This window comes from Rhineura floridana, chromosome 3 (assembly GCF_030035675.1).
Source record: "Rhineura floridana isolate rRhiFlo1 chromosome 3, rRhiFlo1.hap2, whole genome shotgun sequence".
Lineage (NCBI taxonomy): Eukaryota > Metazoa > Chordata > Lepidosauria > Squamata > Rhineuridae > Rhineura > Rhineura floridana.
In genome coordinates, this window is record NC_084482.1 from 212,388,696 (window position 1) to 212,409,800 (window position 21,105).

Sequence of the window (21,105 nt, forward strand, 5' to 3'; positions counted from 1 at the left end):
GGCTGGATACAGGAGGGCCCCGCTCATACAGCGGGTTACGTTCCGGACCCCCGCTGTAAAGCGAAAACTGCTGTAAAGTGGATCCCATTGACTTACATTGACCAAAATGGCGCCCGGTGGCAAAGAAACGCCATAAAAGCGGAACAAGCGCTGTACAGCGGGGCCTGTCTACAATTCACAACTGCTGTATTAGCGGAACGCTGTAAAGCGAAGCGCTGTAAAGCAGGGCCCTACTGTACAGGCTCTTGGTTAGCCATCCTTCCTTAAAGGATGAGACCAGCCCTTTGAATTGGTCCTGGGAAGGAATATGCTGGCAACACCACAATTAAGTGAGACTCAATTCAGCATTAACATTTTGATTTGCTGAGGAGATCTCACCTGAGGGTAAATGGCTGGAGAATTTAGTTTCTGGTGAGCCCAGGAGAGAAGAAGCAAGAATGGGCCACAAGTTGGATATACATGCAGGATATTCTGCAACAGGATATTTTAAAATGCTGTCTATCCCCCCCTATACCACCCCCAGGGTGTATAACTATCCTCCCATGGTGGGTTGGTGGCCACGAGTCACCTATTCTATCCCACTGTCTGCAGGCCAAAGGTGGACCCTCTGTTAAGGGTTAATTTCTTTAGCAGTATAGCACCTCCATGAGGGCTATCTACTTTAATATTTAGCATCTCCATTTACAATGGATGTCCTGAATCTGCCATCTCAGCAATGTAAGCTGATCATGCTCTCAGGAAGTGACCAGGCCAAGGCCGGGGACTGACCAGAAGCGTGACTCAGGGAATGATCTGGGAGAAACCGGATGTGTGCCATGCCAGCAAAACTGTAGTATTACCTTATTTGGAGTTCCTACTGTAAGCTTCCTGTAAGTTGTTTACCAATGGGTATAAAAGCCAGTGAACAAAGGCAGAGGTTTGGTCGACCCACCGATCCAGCATAGTGCTGAGGTGTTGAGTGCACTATTTCTTTTTGTAATAAAACTATTTCTTAGTTTTCCTTCTAAACTGCTCTCCAGTGTTTTTCATTGACCAGAGCGAGAGACGGACAAGTGTCCCTTAACACCTCCATGCCCCAAATGTCCAAAGAGATGCAAAGGGAGGCCCGGTTGAGTCTCACTCATGCATACGCGCACCAACGAGCCCATTGGCAGGTGAGGCAAGGAGGCCCCAAAGGGTTTCTCCCTCCCCCCACTGCACCCCTTTCTTTCTTGAACCAAGAAACAGATTATCTTCTCGATCATCCCAGAGTGCAGGACACGGAATCATGGGCTCAAGTTGCAGGAAGCCAGATTTCGGCTGAACATCAGGAAAAACTTCCTCGCTGTTAGAGCTGTACGACAATGGAGCCAATGACTGAGGGAGGTGGTGGAGTCTCTGACACTGGAGGCATTCAAGAGGCAGCTGGACAAGTACCTGTCGGGAATGCAGGGGGTTGGACTCGATAGCCTTATAGGCCCCTTCCAACTCTACTATTCTATGATTCTATCACTAAAAGGAGAGAGACAGTTGCAGAGCAGACGTCTTAAGAAACAGGATGGGAGGGACGGGTGTGTGCTGGGACAAGCAATGGCAAGAATCTACCCGGGAAATGCACAGAGAAGGAAAGTCACGTGTGCTAAAGAAGGATGACAAAAAGATGGCTTTTTCAGCACAACTGCTCTGTTTATCAATTCCTATACAGTCAAACAAGCAGCCTGATGGTTTGAAATACCTTTGTTAGTTTGAAATCCAAGTGAAATGTAAGATTATTGCAGTTAAGTAAAGATTGTTTGCAGCACCATTTTTCTGATATGCAAAAATGAGGACAAAAGATTGTAAAGAAAGCAGAGCAAGGTTGGGCCCCATTGTGGGAACACAAGGAAAAAGGAAGCCGCCTTATGAGTCAGACTATTGGGCCTCTCCAATGGGGATTAAACCTGATAACTTCTGCGTGCAAGTCGGATGCTCTGCCACTGAGCTGCGGTACCTTGAGACTTCCTCACCGCTTCACACAGATGTTGACTGGGGCAGAGGCTAAGGGGGAAACTGTCTATGGTGGGACCAAGAACCACACCAAGGATGGCTATTATGCCAGAATGAATTTTAGTCTTTCAGGGGCCACAAAACTCTTTTGTGTTTCTACATGATATCAGTATCAAAAGACAAATTGCTGGAGGGCCTAGATTCACTGGGAGATGGCGACACTTACTGGGAGCCGATGTGGTGGGATAAAGGCCACATTCACATTGTACATTTATTCCACTATTAGTCTACTTTAAGCAGTCATGGTTCCTGTGACTAATATTAAGGGACTCTGCACTTCTGAATTTGCCACTGCACTACTGGTCTCAAGGCAAGGAACAAAAGGCAGGAAAAGCAGCTGAAAAGCAGTTAAAAACAGCACAGAAAATAACAGCGGATCCATTTAAAAACAATAAGCAGGGCAGAGACTTGCTCATCAAGCTGGAAGACCTTGTTGGTGTGGTCGCCGTAGCGGTGAATTCCAGCGTTCCCTGCCTACCTGGCTGTACCCAGGTGTTAATGCCAGCCAGTAGGAAGAGAGAGACACTCAGACACAGGCCGAGACAGGTTTACAGACATGAACTTCTCTCTTAGCTTCTCCAATACAACCCCCACACTCTTGCTTTCGCTTTCAAGGTTTATGTACATGTTCACTGCCCTTGCCAGCCACATCTCCTGTGCGCTGACCTTGACAGTCCTGGACACAGTTTAACCTCTTAAGTGTCAGTTCTTCCTGTCTTTCTGGAAAAGTCCACACTTAGTCTCCTGAGCAGCCTACAGTTCCCACCTTTTCCATAAAGACATCACTTACATTTCAATTTCACTTTTCAACAATGTTTCATACATTACATTGTTTCACCACATGTACATTTCTTGTTACATTGCATTTCATGTCATTGCCTCATGTCAGCATGGGGAACAAGATGGCACCCTGTAGCACCCCACAGCACAACTGCCAGGGGACCGAAAGACAATCATCCAATTCCATTCTCTGAGAGTGACCCTGGAGATAGAATCGGAACCACTGTAAAACAGTGCCTCCAATACCCACCTCACCAAGTCATCCCAGAAGGATACCATGGTCAATGGTATCAAAAGCTGCTGAGAGATCAAGCAAGAGTAACAGGGTCGCACTCCTCCTGTCCTTCTCCCGATAAAAGTCATTCATCAGGGCAACCAAGGCCGATTCAGTCCCATAACCAGGCCTGAACCCAGACTGGGATGGGTCAAGATAATCTGTTTCATCCAAGAGTACTTGCAATTGCTGCGCCACAACCCTCTCAATCACCTTCCCTAAAAAGGGGGTATTTGCAACCAGTCGGTAGTTGTCATAAACCAATGGGTCCAGGGTGGGCTTTTTCAGGAGTGGTCGAATCAATGCCTCTTTTAAGGTGGCTTGAACTACTCCCTCCTGCAATGATGCGTTGACCACACCCTGGATCCACTCGGTCAAACCCCCTCAGCAAGCTTTCATAAGCCAAGAAGGGCAAGGGTCAAGAGGAAGTTGCTGGCTGCATCATCACAAGCACCTTGACTATGTCATCAGGCCGCATCAACTGAAACCGTTCCCAAGAAGTTGTAGCAGATGTTGCACTGGACACCTCATTGGGGACTACAGTAGATGTGGAGGGGGCATCAAGACTGCTATGGAGACGAGCAACTTTACCCTTAAAGTGCCTTGCAAACAATGCGCAGTGGGCCTCCAAAGGGTCTAAAACTCCATTTCCTGGAGTTGATGTCAACAGACCCCTGACAATACGGAAAAGCTCCACCAGACAGCTCCTTGAGGATGCGATGGAGGCAGAGAAGTGGGCCTTCTTTGCTGCCCTCACCGCCACACAGTAGGCACAGTTATGATGTTTTCCTCATGCCTGATCAGCCTCACAGCACGTCTTTCGCCACTTGGGCTCTAGCCGTCGTCCAGCCTGTTACATTGTCCTTAGCTCACTGGTGTACCAAGGTGCAAGCTGGGCTCCACAATGCCGGAGAGGGCACTCAGGGGCAACCGTGTCAAGAGCCCAACGTGCCTTGCTGTTCCAAAGTGGGACAAGGGCTTCAAGAGGGTCACCTGCTTTATCTACTGGGAACTCCCCCAGGGCATTCAGGAATCCAATGGATTCCATTAGGCTCCGAGGGCGGACCATCTTAATCTGTCCACCACCCCTGCAGGGAAGGATCGGAGCTACAAGTCTGAACTTCACCAGGAAGTGGTCTGACCATGACAATGGAGTGACATGCACCCCCCAATCTTCTACTTTAATGCTTTCACAGACTGAAAAGGATGAGGGGGGGTTAAACCATCCTTTCCTGTCATTTGCAAAGATCTTTGAAAAAAAGCACTTCAATTCTCCACCAGGATTTTCTACTCACATATCATTGGTACACCAACCCCAGTAATGTCTACACTGACTGGCAGCAGATGTCCAGAGTTTCAGGCAGGAGTCTCTCCCAGAAGGTCTCTCAGGTTCACTCCCTGGTGGCATCTCTCCTACCTGGAGATGCCATTCAGGACTGAACCTGGGGGACCTTCCACATGCAAGGCAGATGCTGCCATGGCCCTTTCCCTGCACTCACAACTTACTCAACTGTGCTGAGATATTAGGAGGCATTTCAGAATTAACCTTGAAACTTTTTACTGCCACATAGCACTGTTATATCAGAGCACCAGGGCAAGCCAAGGACAGAACAGTAGATTAAAGACTGGGGAAAAGGGTCTTTCCAGGGACAAACTATTCATTTCTAAACATGCCATGTTACCAAATTAAAGAGACACATGATAAGTAGGACCTCCTGCCAGACTTGGTGTCAAATCCCTGCTCAGCCATGAAGCTTGCTGGGTAGCCTTGGGCAAGTACCTGTATCTCAGTCTAGCCTACCTCACAGGGGTGTTGAGAGCATACAACGGGGAGGGGAAGAACCATCTTTGAGCTCCTTTTAGAAAAAGCAAGGTATCAATGAGAATAATACTAGGAGGTTCCCAGCTACAACTGTGGTGGTGGCGGGGAGAGAGGGAATTCATATACAAAAGCTCCAGGACAGACCTGAACAATGGAAATTTGAATGTAAGAGGAGAGGGAAGCTCTGAACACTCTCTCTTCTCACTCTGACTGGTGGGGCAAAGGGAATGAAGGGGTGGGGAGGCAACAATTGTTGTGTAATTAAGGCTGCAATCCCATGAATTTACCGAGGAGTAAGTCCAATAGAACCCAATGGAGTTTACTTCTGAGTAGAAGTTATTAGGCTGCAGCCTAAACAATTCAGGACAGCCGTCTCACCTTTCTTCCTAGCCCCACAGCCCATTAGGCTCCAATTCTAACTAAATTTAGCTGGGAGGAAGCCAGATGTGACCTGACCTCTCACCCTCCAGTGGCTCTCTTAATAAAAGCCTGATCAAACTGGAAATTGCAGTCTTTCTCCCACTTGTATTCACATATCCATGTCAAGTATCCTGCTTATTGTTTCTACTACAAAGGGCTGCATATGTGGCTATAGGCCTTGACATGTAGACTCTAACAAATGTAAAAGATGCAACTTAAGTTTTATTCTTTCTTCTAAAGATTCCCCCTGTACCCAGTCTCTCTGGCTCCTCTCTGTCCTTTGTTCTGTTTAGCCTGGGGCGCTTATCTCAAGGTTGTGCTAGCTATGCAAGCCTCGGTCTGAAAGGAAGATGGAACTAGCCTTTTATTATCTTGACTACCCTTTACTGCCCGTAAAGTGTTGATGTATCTTTCTTTTTGTTTTATGAAGTCTGTTTCCCCATATTCTGTAACCGCTGATGAACCTATATAATCTACTGTCTTTCAATAAACGGGGTTCCCACTTCTGAACAGCGTCTGGCTGGTAGGTTTTGGGACCCCTTTGCAAAGGTAATTTGTGTGTTATTTCTTAGCCTCTGGTAATAGATATTTGCTCTCAACTCCGCACCTTCCCGGGTGGATGACAGTGACAGCTTGTGTTGTTGGGTTTGGACCTAACAATGTCAAATTTAAATTGGTACTGCTGAAAGTTAAGGGCACACTTCTGTATTTTTGTGAATACTTTAATTTTCTTATGTTACTGTAATATATATTAAAGATGACCTTTCATTCCAACGAGCGGTAGTGTTTATTTATAAATTATACAGTCATCTACACAAAACATCTTGAATGAAATTTATTTATTTATTTATTTAAAAACATTTATAACCCGCTCTATTTTCAAAGAACTCACAGCGGCGAAAAGTTGATAGTATGCAAATTTAACTGCAAAACAAATTGCTCCAATTAATATTATTACTTAGTTGGCAGCTCTAGTAATGATTAATGAGGTATGTGTGTGAAAACAATATAGTACATTGTTGTTTTTCTTTCCTAGCAAGGTTTTTGTAGTAAGCTATACTAGTGTTGAATGCAACTACAGGTAGCTTTTGGTGCTAGAGAATAGCTGCAGTTTACTCTTCTTCCCACTAGGGGCACTATAAGATCTGCTGGTCTCTGCAGAGACAGGATGATCCCTTCTTTTTTCAGACCAAAAAGGCAGCAGCCCAGGTATGCTATATTTACACTGGGGGGGGTGGCTCAGTGGCAGCAAGCAGTATCTTCTCCCATTACCGACAGCAGAAAGGCCATGAGTAAAAGGCAGCCGACTTGCCCCTCCAATCTCTCTCTCTCTCTCTCTCCCCAATTCACCAGCCCTTCGCAACCTGGTAGCAGCACCAATAGTGCTGCTTAGTGGACCTACAAACAGCAAGAAAGGGTATTGCTGATCACCCCAGAGGTTCCTGGGTCATCCTGTGTTATCTCCCATTTCCCAACACAAGGAGAGGCAGCAACATGTGTGGTTGGTGAATTTGGTGGGTCTGGCTCGCTGGGAAGTCGCCATTCCAGGCTGTTTTACGTAAAAGCGTATTATAGCCCAGAACGGGTATCGGAACGTGGTTTGCATGGAGGTTTTGTGTCTTATTGCATGCATCCCATGTAGTCATGTGGGACTGGTGAATTTGGTGGGTCTGGCTCGCTGGGAAGTCGCCATTCCAGGCTGTTTTATCTCCAATACTGGTTTGAGGGAGCATCTCCCTATGAAAGGGGGGGGGGCATGCAAGCTTGTTTAAATCCAACAAGAATTGCTTCCATCTATAATGTGAGTAACTGTTGGATATGCTCCCTACTCCCTGTCCATGGGGAGGGAGGCGTTCCCCTTGTACCAATCCCTTTGACTGTAGAGAACATCACTGACACTGCCCCCATTTTTATTTATTTGATTTATATCCTGCCATTCCTCCCAGAACGAGCCCAGGGCAGCAAACAAAAGCACCAAAAACTCTAAAACTGTCGACCACAGTTTTACATCGCCTGGAGGGATTGGGAATTGGAGGTACTGTACTGCAGTGGTTCCGTTCCTTTCTCTCCGATAGGTACCAACAGGTAGGATTGGGGGAGGAGGTTTCAGACCCTTGGCCTCTCAATTGTGGTGTGCCACAGGGCTCTATCCTCTCTCCCATGCTATTTAACATTTATATAAAGCCGCTGGGGAGAATCATTAGGAGATTTGGGCTGCAGTGTCACCAATATGCGGACAACACTCAGCTTTATCTCTCATTTAAATCTTCAGCAGAGTCGGCTGTGGAGACTGTGTCCAAGTGCCTGGAATCTGTGAGTGGATGGATGGGAAGGAACAGGCTGAAGTTGAACCCCAGTAAGACCGAGGTGCTGCTCGTGGGGGATAAGAGAAGGTTGGGAGATGTTGACCTGAAGTTCAACGGGGTGAGTCTACCCCTGAAGGACCAGGTCCGTAGCCTTGGGGTTGTACTTGATTCCAGGCTGTCCATGGAGGCTCAGATTTTGGCAGTGAGCCGGGCAGCCTGGTATCAACTACACCTCATACGAAGGCTGAAACCCTACCTTCCTGATCATCAACTCCCACTAGTAGTACATGCCCTGGTCACCTCTCGACTGGATTACTGTAATGCGCTCTATGTGGGGTTATCCTTGAAAACGGTCTGGAAACTACAACTTATACAAAACACGGCGGCTCGATTACTTACGAATAGTCGCCGCCGGGATCAGATCACCCCCGTGTTATTCGATCTACACTGGCTTCCTGTTGTTTTCCGGGCCCAATTCAAGGTGTTGGTATTAACCTTTAAATCCCTATACGGTTTCGGCCCAGTTTATCTAAAGGAGCGCCTGCAACGCCACCAATTATGCCTCCCGACACGATCAGCCACACAGGGCCTTCTCTCAATCCCGCCGACATAAACAGCTAAATTGGCGGGAACTAGAGAGAGGGCGTTCTCAGTGGCGGTCCCCACTCTTTGGAACTCCCTCCCACAAGATCTATGGCACGCCTCTTCCCTAAATATATTTTGTAAAGCCTTAAAGACCTGGCTCTTTTAAGAGGCCTTTGGGACTTCCGGGGAGGGTTAACTGTTATGATCAAATGCCTCGTACCCTGCATTATTATTATTGCTGCTGTATTGTTTTATTTTTGTTATTGTATTGTATTGTATTGTATTGTATTTTAATTTTTTCATGTACGTCGCCTAGAGTGGCCATTGGCCAGATAGGCGACATATAAATTAAATTTATTATTATTATAATTATTATTAAAACATCATAAAACAGACTTAAAATACATTATAACAAAACATCTTTAAAAATGTTTCAGCTGCGAGTCTGGCTTTTAGAACACTGACAGCTGGTTCTTACTGAGCATGCCCGACATTATCATTCAGTTTAATGTAAAATTTCTTAAATTAATTAAAAATCAGCCAGGCATTTTATTTTTAAAACTGCAGAAGATGAAGTTCAGAGAATGGGGCAAGGTCAGTAAGAGGATTACAGGTACTCTGTGAACATGGCTGATTTTTAATTAAATTCATGAAATTATGAGATCTCTGACAGAAAAAAGTCCAGGTCTGTTTTTTTCCTCATTTTATATTTTGAACTCTTGATTCTCTGACTGTTTTGTGTATTGCCATGAAAACCTAAAGGGTTGTTAAGCAAGCGTTTCTGAGTTCAGGACTATAAGTTATGTAAGGTTTTGTTTTGAAATGAACTTATGGGAAGCATCAGAATGACGTGGGGGGTATTTTCAATTTATCATTGCGGAATGCGAAAAATCCATGCTGGCTATAGTATACAGCCACTCTCATGGCTATATAATAATGTGGCAGGCAGATTAATACCTGCCTTTTTATAGTATAGAATTATGGGGAAAGCTTCACCTGTTGATATTCTTTCTGTTGGATATCTTATTATTTGAATGTTGAAATGGACATGGACTGCCTTCTAGTCGATCCCAACTTATGGCGACCCCATGAATAGGGTTTTCATGATAAGCGGTATTCAGAGGGGGTTTACCATTGCCTCCCTCTGAGGATAGTCCTCCCCACTGCACAAGCCAGCCCCTTCCTTGTCCACAACTGCCAGCTGGGGGGCCACTGGGCTCCGTGGGACTATGCAGCTTGCCCACGGCTGCACAGGTGGCAGGGCACATAACCCCCGAGCCACTCCCTGTGGGGTGATCTTTAGCTGGCCCTTGACACCCAGGAGACACAAGAGGGGATTTGAACTCACAGACTCTGGACTCCCAGCCAGGCTCTCCTCCCCACTATGCTATACCAGCTGTTATTTGAGTGTTCCCACTGGATTATTTTTGGTCCTCCACTCACATCTGCAAAAGAGGCTAGGAATGTGCATTTGACATGAAGCGTATGCACATTTTATGCAAATTTGTGTCTTTGAGGAGAGCAGCAGAGGGCCCAATCTGCATAGAGTACTGAGCCCAGAAAATCCTGTTGGTAGCCTTGCTTCCCTGTGTGGATCCTTTGATGCACAGAAAGAGTTGAACTCTGCTTAAGCTACTTCCACACTCCAAGCATTTTAAGGTTTGTCTCCTGTGTGAGATTTGTGATGCAAAGTAAGGGTGTTACTCCGACTGAAGCTCTTTCCACACTCCAAGCATGTATAAGGTTTGTCCCCTGTGTGAGTTCTTTGATGTACCATAAGGGCGCTACTCCACTTGAAGCTCTTTCCACACTCAAAGCATTTATAAGGTTTGTCTCCTGTGTGAGTTTTGTGATGCGAAGTAAGGTCACCACTCTGACTGAAGCTCTTTCCACACTCCAAGCATGTATAAGATTTGTCCCCTGTGTGAGTTCTTTGATGCACCGTAAGGGTGCCAACTCTTACTGAAGTTCTTTCCACACTCGAAACATTTATAAGGTTTTTTTTATAAATAATAATTGCTTTTACTCGTAAAAAGATAAACTATCATTGGCAGATACAGGTTCATAAAATAGAGCAAGTAAATTCATTCAAATATCTGGGATACGTATTCCAAGCGTCAGGTAGCTGTCAGTTCCACAATAAACTTGCGGTCTTAAATGCACGAAGAACGATGAAAACTTTGTTGGCATTCTTTTTCTCCAAAGGTGGACAAGCTTTCTTACCAGCTACAAAAATTTTTAACACCAAAGTAATACCTCAGCTGACCTTTGGTTCCCAAACGAATAAAAATCTGAAATTCAATGAATTTGAATCAATCCAAACTATTTTCTTGAGGTCAATCACGGTAATTCCTTCATGTATCCCAAACAACATATTGAGACTGGAAGCGGGAGTATTACTAATTGAAACTAAGATCTGGCTTTCAAGAATCAACACCTGGTTAAAACTTACCTTTGACCCTATAGGACTTGCTCCTGATATCCTAAGTGATAACCTCCAGTCGCCATGGGCGGATCTTGTAATTGAAAAATTATCAAAAATAGGTTTCTCCACCCAATATGTTCTTTCCCTGGGACATGATGCTGCCTTAGTAAATATTCGCCAGCGCTTGAAAGACTTAGACTTTCAACAACAGCTAGTCCTAGTAAAAAATCAAAGGCATAATGCCAAGTTCTTTATCCCAATGTCTTATTTAATGAATTTAGAAGTGCCAAAATATCGCAAAGCTTTTGCTTGGATTAGAATGAATACTCTCCCTTCAGCTGTTATGGACGGCAGATTCTCTAAAATCCCATATAAAGATAGGTTATGTCCCTGTGGGGAAAATGCCGTGGAAAATAACACACATGTCCTTTTACATTGTACTATATATAGGAATCTAAGGCACCAATTAATTACTCCTTTGCTGTCCGGTCTCCAGCACAAAAATGAACAATTTTGGTTAGAATATCTACTAAATGACACATCACCAAAGATAACCGTACAACTAGCAAAGTTCAGCTTTATTGCACAAAAATTAAGAAATAATTTTATAAAAATTTCCTAGACCAAGCTTAGTGCGATTTTAACTTTGAAGACATAATGAATGATAAATTGTAATTTCCAGTAAATTTTTTAAAAAAATTTGTTTTATACTTACATAACATTTTATATATTTTACCTTTATTTTATAACATATGTATACGTATAATCGACTAAACTTTGTATCCAATATCATTGGACTATGTTGTTGTCAAAATATGTTGTTTATAATGTTTCCTTGCTGACCATATGGTCGTACTAAAAACTATCTATCTATCTTTATAAGGTTTGTCTCCTGTGTGAGTTCTTTGATGCGAAGTAAGGTCGCCACTCTGATTGAAGCTCTTTCCACACTCCAAGCATGTATAAGGTTTGTCCCCTGAGTGAGTTCTTTGATGCAAAGTAAGGTTGCCACTGTGACTGAAGCTCTTTCCATACTCCAAGCATGTATAAGGTTTGTCCCCTGTGTGAGTTCTTTGATGCACCATAAGGGTGCCACTCTTACTGAAGCTCTTTCCACACTCGAAACATTTATAAGGTTTGTCTCCTGTGTGAGTTCTTTGATGCAAAGTAAGGTGGCCACTCTGACTGAATCTCTTTCCACACTCCAAGCATGTATAAGGTTTGTCCCCTGTGTGAGTTCTTTGATGCAAAGTAAGGTGGCCACTCCGACTGAAGCTCTTTCCACACTCCAAGCATTTATAAGGTTTGTCCCCTGTGTGAGTTCTTTGATGCGAAGTAAGGTCGCCACTGTGACTGAAGCTCTTTCCACACTCCAAGCATGTATAAGGTTTGTCCCCTGTGTGAGTTCTTTGATGCAAAGTAAGGTGGCCACTGTGACTGAAGCTCTTTCCACACTCGAAACAGTTATAAGGTTTGTCTCCTGTGTGAGTTCTTTGATGCGAAGTAAGGTGGCCACTCTGACTGAAGCTCTTTCCACACTCCAAGCATGTATAAGGTTTGTCCCCTGTGTGAGTTCTTTGATGCAGGGTAAGGTTGCCACTCTGACTGAAGCTCTTTCCACACTCCAAGCATGTATAAGGTTTGTCCCCTGTGTGAGTTCTTTGATGCAAAGTAAGGTCGCCACTCTGACTGAAGCTCTTTCCACACTCCAAGCATGTATATGGTTTGTCCCCTGTGTGAGTTCTTTGATGCAAAGTAAGGCGGCCACTCTGACTGAAGCTCTTTCCACACTCCAAGCATGTATAAGGTTTGTCCCCTGTGTGAGTTCTTTGATGCGAAGTAAGGGTGCCACTCTGACTGAAGCTCTTTCCACATTCCAAGCATGTATAAGGTTTGTCCCCTGTGTGAGTACTCTGATGTACCGTAAGGGCACTACTCCACTTAAAGCTCTTTCCACACTCCAAGCATTTATAAGGTTTGTCCCCTGTGTGAGTTCTTTGATGCGAAGTAAGGGTGCCACTCTGACTGAAGCTCTTTCCACACTCCAAGCATTTATGGGGTTTGTCCCCTGTGTGAATTTGTCTCTCCTCTTGTCTCTTTGCTCCATCTTGCCTCAGTTTCTGCTCCTGCACCTGCTCCTCAGCTTTTTCCAGTGATGCTTCAGATGGTTCTCCCTCAGCCTTGACCCCCCAGATGTATCCTGATGGTATGAAAAGGAAAGGTGATAAAATGCTGTCGAGAAATCCTGTGAATATATTATGATTTGTACTTTGAAAACATATTTCTGGGAGCTCTGTACAGAGTTATTTTAACAGTAGGTACTTGGTCAGAGGTTGTGAAAAGAGACGCAGAGAGAGAGAATTGTAACACAAAACTGCTCTCTTGTTCCTCCATTTAAGGTGAACAGCCAAGTACTTATGCACAGCTGGAATCTACAAACCTAGGATGGATCCTGTCTGACAGGAACATTGTCCTTTCCACTGCCCAGAGGGCACCTCGCATCCCCTCCCTCCCTCCCAAAATGTTACCTGAAACATGAGATAGTGCTGGAAGATGAGACCCCCAGGACAGATGGCACTCGGCAAGCTACTGGGGAAGAACAAAGGACAAGTACGAGTAGCGCTGTGACTAATCACGCAGCTGGGTCAAAGCCAAAAAGAAGACCTGAGGCTGATGTGCACAGATGCAAAAGGAGAGTCCGGAGTTGTACGACGCACACAATAGGAACATGGAATGTGAGAAGCATGAACCAGGGAAAGTTAGAAATTGTGAAACAAGAAATGGAACCTATCAACATTACAATACGGCGTGAGTGAATTCAAATGGATGGGAATGGGACATTTTCAGGCAACTACAAAATACTTTATGCAGGAAATGACAAATTAAGAAGAAACGGGGTTGCTCTAATAGTGAGAAGTGTCGTAGCAAAAGCAATTAGGAGCTATAATGCAAAGTCTGAGTGAGTGATATCAATGAGATTAAATGGGAAACCTGTGTGTGTGTGAGGGAGGGGAGAGAGAGAGAGAGAGAGAGAGAAAGAGAGAGAGAGAGAGAGAGAGAGAGAGACTGTGTTTTGGAAGCCGCCTTCTGGTCCTCACTGTCTAGCTGCACATGAGTGACTCACATGAGGAGTCCAGAGAGGACACACATGACTGTTAAAATACAGTCTTGGAGAGGTGGGATCTTTTTCGAAAGTCAGTCATGTAACACTTCAGTGGAGAATATATATCTATTGTGACAGTAGGGTTAAGTCAGCAACAATATACATAATATTTCTTTGGGTTGAGGGCATTAGCTAAATAATTATAACCACAACCAAGTTAATCAGCAGTGTGCAAGACTGAGCACGCACAGAAGGCACAGGTGAGATGGAGGGGGGTTGAGTACAGCTAACCTGTTGTTCCTCTCTGGACTGACACACATACACACACACATTTAGCACAGGGAGAGAGAGAGAGAGAGAAAGCCCTTGGTTAGGACAGCAGCAACAAAAGAGGAGCAGGGGTGGGATGGGGCGAGGCGGGAAACGTGGGTCAGTCTCATCATCGCAATGTTTCCCACGCAAGAGAGTCAGAATGCTCTGAGATATTATTATTATTATTTATTTTATTATTTTATTCGATTCATATACTGCCCACAGCCCGAAGGCTCTCAGGGCGGTGCACAACATAGGATAAAATACAATAAAATCACAAAAACAGTAGAGCGTAAATATTAAAACAATAAACAACCAAATATACATTAAAAGCTTAGAAGATAGATTAAAATGCCTGGGAGAAAAGGTTTTCACCTGGCGCCGAAAAGATAAAAGTATAGGCGCCAGGCGAACCTCATCGGGGAGACTATTCCATAATTCGGGGGCTGTGACGTCCTTCCCTGGCTCTCCCTGTCAGGTTCCTACCTGCTCATGGCTACCACCTTTCCTTAGGCACCACCAGGGACTCCACCAGTCCGGACTGTCCTTTTTTATGGTTTCTCTCCCCGCTCTAGCACAGATCTCAATAGATCTCCCTGCTAGGCAGCACCACCAGTCATGTTCTACAACCAATGTTCCCAGAGACCTTGCCTGAGTCTCTCTATCCGGTTACATTCGTGACTGCGTGCCTATGCTGTTCCCAACCCCCTTGTATCAATGCAGATAACTCATAACTCGGGGTTGCTCTAGATACTTATAATGTTATCTTCTCCTCTTCACCGCTGCCACCATTTGTTACTGTTTCCCTTCAGCCTTGGTTATTACCTTACCCTCCCTTCTGGTCTGTGAAACCCCAGCCAAGGATCAGGCCTTCAGTAAACCAAAATAGTATTTATTAAATAACATTAATAACAAGATAACTTTGATAATGATCTACAAGCTTATGGTTTCATCTATTCCTGTGATATTTGACTTATTACTAATCCGAACTCCACCTCCCTCTTTCTCCACACTCTCCTGACATACACCAACTCACACCCACCTCCCAACTCCACCAAAACAACCCACTCACGTCCACCCAGATTCAACTGTCATCCTTCCATTTATACTCTCAGCCATCCAAACACCCAGCCAATCATCCAGCATTCTACTGCTCATTTACTACCCCTCCTCTTTCATTCCACTTACCACATATCTTCTATACAAACAGCACTTACCATATATACATTAATACAGGAACATCACAGGGGCAACCACTGAAAAGGCCCTAGATCCTGTTACAACCCTCCGAGCTTCTCTGTGAGTCGGAACTCGGAGGAGGGCCTTAGATGTTGAATGTAGTGAACGGGTAGGTTCATATCGGGTGAGGCGTTCCGCTAGGTATTGTGGTCCCGCGCCGTGTAAGGCTTTATAAGTCAAATCTAGCACTTTGAATTTAGCCCGGAAACGGATAGGTAGCCAGTGCAAACGAGCCAGAGCAGGTGTTATATGTGCAGACCACCTAGTCCCCGTCAGCAGTCTAGAAGCTGCGTTTTGCACCAGCTGTAGTTTCCGAACTGTCTTCAAAGGCAGTAATCCAATCTAGAGGTTACCAGAGCATGCACAATTGAGGCGAGGTCGTCGCTTTCCAGATAGGGACGTAGCTGGGCTACCAACCGAAGGTGGTAGAACGCATTCTGTGCCACCGAGGCCACCTGCGCCTCGAGAGACAGGAATGGATTGAAAAGAACCCCCAAGCTACGAACCTGTTCCTTCAGGGGGAGTGTAACCCCATCTAGAACAGGTTGAACATCCACCATCTGGTCAGAGAAGGCACTCACCAACAGTGTCCCAGTGTCTTGTTTGAAAAACGTAACATTGCAGGATTTCACAATTAACATGGAAGACACATATAGCCAATTTGTATTGCATTATATTGCGATGATCATGATTTTTTTGGTAATATATAATGGACAAAGGGAAATCCTGTGCTTGACACAGTATCTTAATTATGAAAAGATTACGTAAAATAGGGGGAGGATTTTAACAAAAATGTTGCCAATTGCAGTCATGGCTGCAGAATCCGATTACAGCAATGGCCCATCGCACGAGATCGGTGCCTCTCCAAAGGGATAGCGAATTAGTGAATTCAGTCGGGATCCAATGCCAGGTTTGATTTTGTCAGATATTCTCCCCCATCCCGAGTGTGCACAGGTTTACGGAGGAGGCTTGCTAATGGCGTTCTTGCAGCTATTTGCATGTCAGGCTGTTTAAAGCTTTCAACGCCAAAGCAAGCATCTTGAATTGGGCTCAGAAAACAACTGGCTGATGCAAGCACAGTGGTGCGCACCTTGATTCTCCAAACTGCCACTGCTGTTCCTCCTGCTTCAAAGACAAAACCCGACATTTGGGCAGAGAAAGGAAGAGGGAGGAGGCAGTGGGTGCTCCCAGGCTCCTGGGAGCATCTTTTCCCACTGGGTGTTTACAGTACAAGTCACAGCATGTCAGTTATCTGCTGAGGATGCAGGAAATGATGCTCTGCTGAGGTTTGGGAGCTCCTGCCCTCTCCTTCTCCGGATGCAAGGTAAGATTTTTCATCCTGGGGCATCGGAAGGTGGCAGGGAGGGGCACTTTTCGCATTCAATCATCCAAAAGGCCAAAGAACAGAGGAAGCTACATTATACCAGATCAGGGAATTTGTCCATCTAGCCCAGCTTTGTCTACTAGAACTAGCAATGGATCTCCAGGATCTCAGGCAGGGCAAGACCTTTCCCAGCACCTCCTACCTGATCATTTCACCCCTCTCGGAGCTGCCAGGGATTGAACCTAGGACCTTCTACATGCGAAGCAGGTGTTCTCCCTCTAAGCTGCAGTCCCTCCCCAAATATCCAGGGCCCAGGCACCCATTTCCATAATAGCATCCCTGCAGTGGAAGGTTAAATAGCACAGCTGCTAAATTCATACCTTCAACATTTATCAGTCAAGGGGGCAGAATATATTTACCCAGAGAGGCCACCGTCTCATAATTCTCCTCCATGACTTCCCTGTGCAGAGCTCTTTGGCCAGGATCCAGCAGGGCCCATTCCTCCTCCGTGAAATACACAGCCACCTCCTCAAAGGTCACCAGATCCTGGAAGGGCAACAGATGCTGGAAAAAGAAGAAGAGGTAGTTTATTCAACATGCACCATTCGCCCAGCCTAAAGCTTAAACAGCTTTCAAAGAGGATTGGACAAATCATAGAATCCTAGAATAGTAGAGTTGGAAGGGGCCTACAAAGCCATCGAGTCCAACCCCCTGCTCAATGCAGGAATCAAATCACAGCATTCCTGACAGATGGCTGTCCAGCTGCCTCTTGAATGCCTCCAGTCTCGGAGAGCCCACTACCTCTCTAGGTCATTGGTTCCATGGTCGTATGGCTCTAACAGTTAGGAAGTTTTTCTGATGTCCAGTCGAAATCTGGCTTCCTGCAACTTGAGCCCATTATTCCGTGTCCTGCACTCTGGACGATGGAGAAGAGATCCCGGCCCTCCTCTATGTGACAACCTTTAAAGTACTTGAAGAGTGTTATCATATCTCCCCTCCGTCTTCTGTTCTCCAGGCTAAACATGCCCAGTTCTTTCAGTCTCTCCTCATAGGGCTTTGTTTCTAGTCCCCTGATCATCTTTGTTGCCCTCCTCTGAATCCAATCCATGAAGGGTTTTAGACTGCTCAGACACAATTGCAGGGCAGAGCTTGACTGATGACCATAAAAGATCCCACCTCTCCAAGAGTGTATTGTAACAGCCACGTGTGTTCAAGCGAGTTCTGCCAGATATGTGTCACCGAATCACAAGTGGGGAGAGTGCGCTTGTATTCAGGTTCTGCTAGCGGCTTCCCACAGGCCTCTGGTCGGCCACTGCAAGAACCGGGTGCTGGAACAGACGGGCTATTGGCCTGATCCGGCAGGCTCTCCTTATGCAGCCTCAGAACTAGTGTTCTCCCAGAGCCCTCCCCACCACGCTCAGGGAGACGCAGCCGCGCTGTCCCCTCTGTCTTCCCCCAATGATCCTTCCCTTACCTCATGGGGCTGCCCAGCTGCTCTTTCCACTCTATCCCAGAGAAGAGACAATCCGGACGGTGCCTCTGAGGCCATGGTGCAGCCCCTGAGGGAAGAGGAGTAAACCAGGCCAGCTCTGGGACTCCCACAGCTTTCGCCACGAGGCACGTTTCGTAGGGAGCAGCTCTCAAGGGCCTGCAGGGGAGAGACGGGGATGGGAGGAATTTCATCCTTTATACCAATATGGATTTCAGATGTTTGAATATTATAAGCAGCCTCAATCTAAATAAATAAATGGCACGTCCTTTCCCTGGGTTGTTTTCCCTCACAATGCTTGATCTGCAAAAGGCCTTAAAGGCCCCAAATGTCTTTCAGACCAACCCCCCATTTCTTCCAGACTCTTCTCCATGCTTGGGCACCTCTTGTGTCTTTAGCCACCCCCAGGAGTTTCACCCATCTCCGACCCCTCCCCTCTCATCTCTGCTTCTGCTTCCGCAAAGCCTTTAATTCCTGCTCACCACAGAGTTTCTTCTCCCAGTTGTGAACCATTTCAGGCTTCATTATGGGGCCGTTTTCACCATGCATATAATTAAAAACTTAATCTGCACAGAGATTAATTTCATGTCAGGTCCCTCACAGTTGGCAAACAAAATAGGTTTTGCACACATTTTAAAGAAATGGGGAGGCTGAATTTGGTCTAATGACTCCATCTTGGAGCTCCCTGGGGATGCAAAACTCCTCCACTCTTTCCATCAGAAATACGGGCAGAGGAACGCTGACCTGAACTCAGTCTGGTCCAGCTCACTGGGCAATGAAAAGCGTATGAGGAACTACTTGCAATACATCCATGTCAAAATCAGCAGGACACATTGTTGGTACCATCCACTCGTATAATCCAAGTTGACCTTCAGATGTTTTTGAACCACAACTCCCATCAGCCCCAGCAAGTATGATCAAAGGACAAGGATGATGGGAGTTGTAGTTCAACAACATCTGGAAGACCAAAAGTTCTTCACCACACAGGGTCGGGCGACTGAGGCAATAAGTTGATTTACTTATTATTATTTTTCTCCATACATTTTATTCTTATGTTTATATTTCTACACAGGCCTGCCTCTAATGAGCTCTCAGTGGGAAACATATTTTGTCCCCCTCTACTTTGGTCTTCAGAACAACCCTGTCTCTGGGCCCAGGACACTACCTGAATTTAGACCGCTTAGTTTTTTGGGAGCAGGATCTCAGCATGGTCTCCAACATCCTGTGAGCCAATCAGGATGAAAGGAGAGTGTGTTAGCCACTGAAAAGAGTCTTCTAACATACTTCCTTGTTCTTTCCTGCTAATTAGGGTGAATCAGAGTGAAAGGAGGTGAGTCAGCCACTGAGAAGACGCAGTAGGCAACACTCTGCCCTTTCATGCTTATTGGCTCCTAGCTGTGGGAGAAGGCATTAACAAGGATCTAATTTTCAACGCAGCAGGAAAAAAAAAGAGGATGGAAGGGGGCATGGCTATCATGAAGGGACCCTGCACTTCTCAATTTGCCACTAAACTACTGTAGAGATGTGAAGGCCTATAACAAAAGTGGACAATGTTGGGGGGAAAGCAGTTTTTTTCTTGTCCCCCCCCCCAGCACTCTGACCCCGCAGGGGGGAGGGTGGCCGCGCCAGGAGAGAAAGACCCTCAGCAACCCCTCAGATGGACCAATCCTGCAAGAGCAGCTGGGATCCACCGCAAGCGGGCTTTGAGCTTCCCCTCCCACAAACTCCCCTTCCCCTCGAGTCCAGCTGAGGAGGAGGAGGCATTTATTCACCCATTCCCTCCATCCGCTGCCTTGAAAGCTTTGAGAAGCGCATTCAGAGCCTGGTCAGTTTCAGATTCCTCTCTCCATTTTCCTTGCCTGGCAGGAGGGAAACTGACCAGACCCTCTTCCAGTGGAGGAAATCCAACAGGGGCGCTCCCTCCAGCTCTGGGGCAGAAGAGCAGCACAGCAAACCCCTCCCCTCCAATGCGCCCCCCAACAAGGCTGTTTCTTTCCCCTGCATCAAGAGGGCCCCCCCTTTCCCCCCTGCCTGGGCTGCATCTCATCCCTGGGGAGTCTGGGGTGACCTGTAAGGGGGGGCAGCTTCAGCGCAGTTTTGTCCACGCTTTGCAGATGGACTGCGTGGTCCACCCCCTCCCCACACCCCCTTTGTATGGATCCCCGAAAGAAAACCCTCCTCCTCTTCCCCCCAGCCCCCAAACACGTCGCACCTCTTTGCTCTCTCTTCCTCCTCTTCCCGGATGATGAGACCCCTCCCCCCTTTCCCCATATATTATTCTGTCCTCCCACTTCCTTCCTCTCTAGGAACCAGAACTCGGTTCCTTTACCCACTGGAGGACCGAGTCTTCCTTCTTCGCCACTCTCCTCTTCCTCTACCCGCCCCCCTGCTGTTGCGTTGGGGCTGCAGTTGCTCCAAGGGATGGGGGGGGGGCACTTTCCACGGGAGGCACAGCCTGAAGGGCCTTTGCTCACAGCTTCAAGAGCTTGGAAAAGTTACTTTGTTTGAACTACAGCTCCCATCAGCCCAATCCAATCGCCATGCTGGCTGGGGCTGATGGGAGTTGTAGTTAAAAAAAAGTAGCTTGTCAAAGCTCCTTCGTTTCTCAGCGCTCTGACGTCACCCTGTTTCGACACAAATGGGAACTAAGTTCCTGCTCCCTGTGATGTAAGACATCAGCGCTGTCATTTTTGTTGAATTCAGCGAAGTTTTAAGTTCTTTTGGCTTCAGTGAAAAACCTCAGCCTGGGTGTAAACGTTTGCTTCATCATCTTTTTAAATTTTTATTATTATTAAAGAACAAAATTAACAAAAACTTGGCATTGCATCTGGTATGATACAAAGTGTAATTGGAACATGAATGATGACATGGAGTCATGCTCCCCATATGCCCATTTCCCCACCAGCACCACCTGGGAGACCACAGGACTGGACAATATTACGATCCAAGTATGCAGAAAGAGAAAAACATTTAATTCAACCATATCTGTGTTTTGCTACTG

General features: G+C 46.1%; 1 protein-coding gene across 1 annotated transcript in view; it reads right to left on the reverse strand.

The window, feature by feature from the left end:
- The window catches only part of LOC133381489 (zinc finger protein 420-like), a 35,819-nt gene extending 18,668 nt beyond the window's left edge, over positions 1 to 17,151 (reverse strand). The window contains exon 1 of the mRNA XM_061620646.1: positions 17,035 to 17,151. Coding sequence (XP_061476630.1) covers positions 17,035 to 17,055 — 21 coding nt within the window. The 5' untranslated portion in view covers positions 17,056 to 17,151. The remainder of the gene's footprint in view (positions 1 to 17,034) is intronic.
- Between the last annotated feature and the right edge of the window lie 3,954 nt (positions 17,152 to 21,105).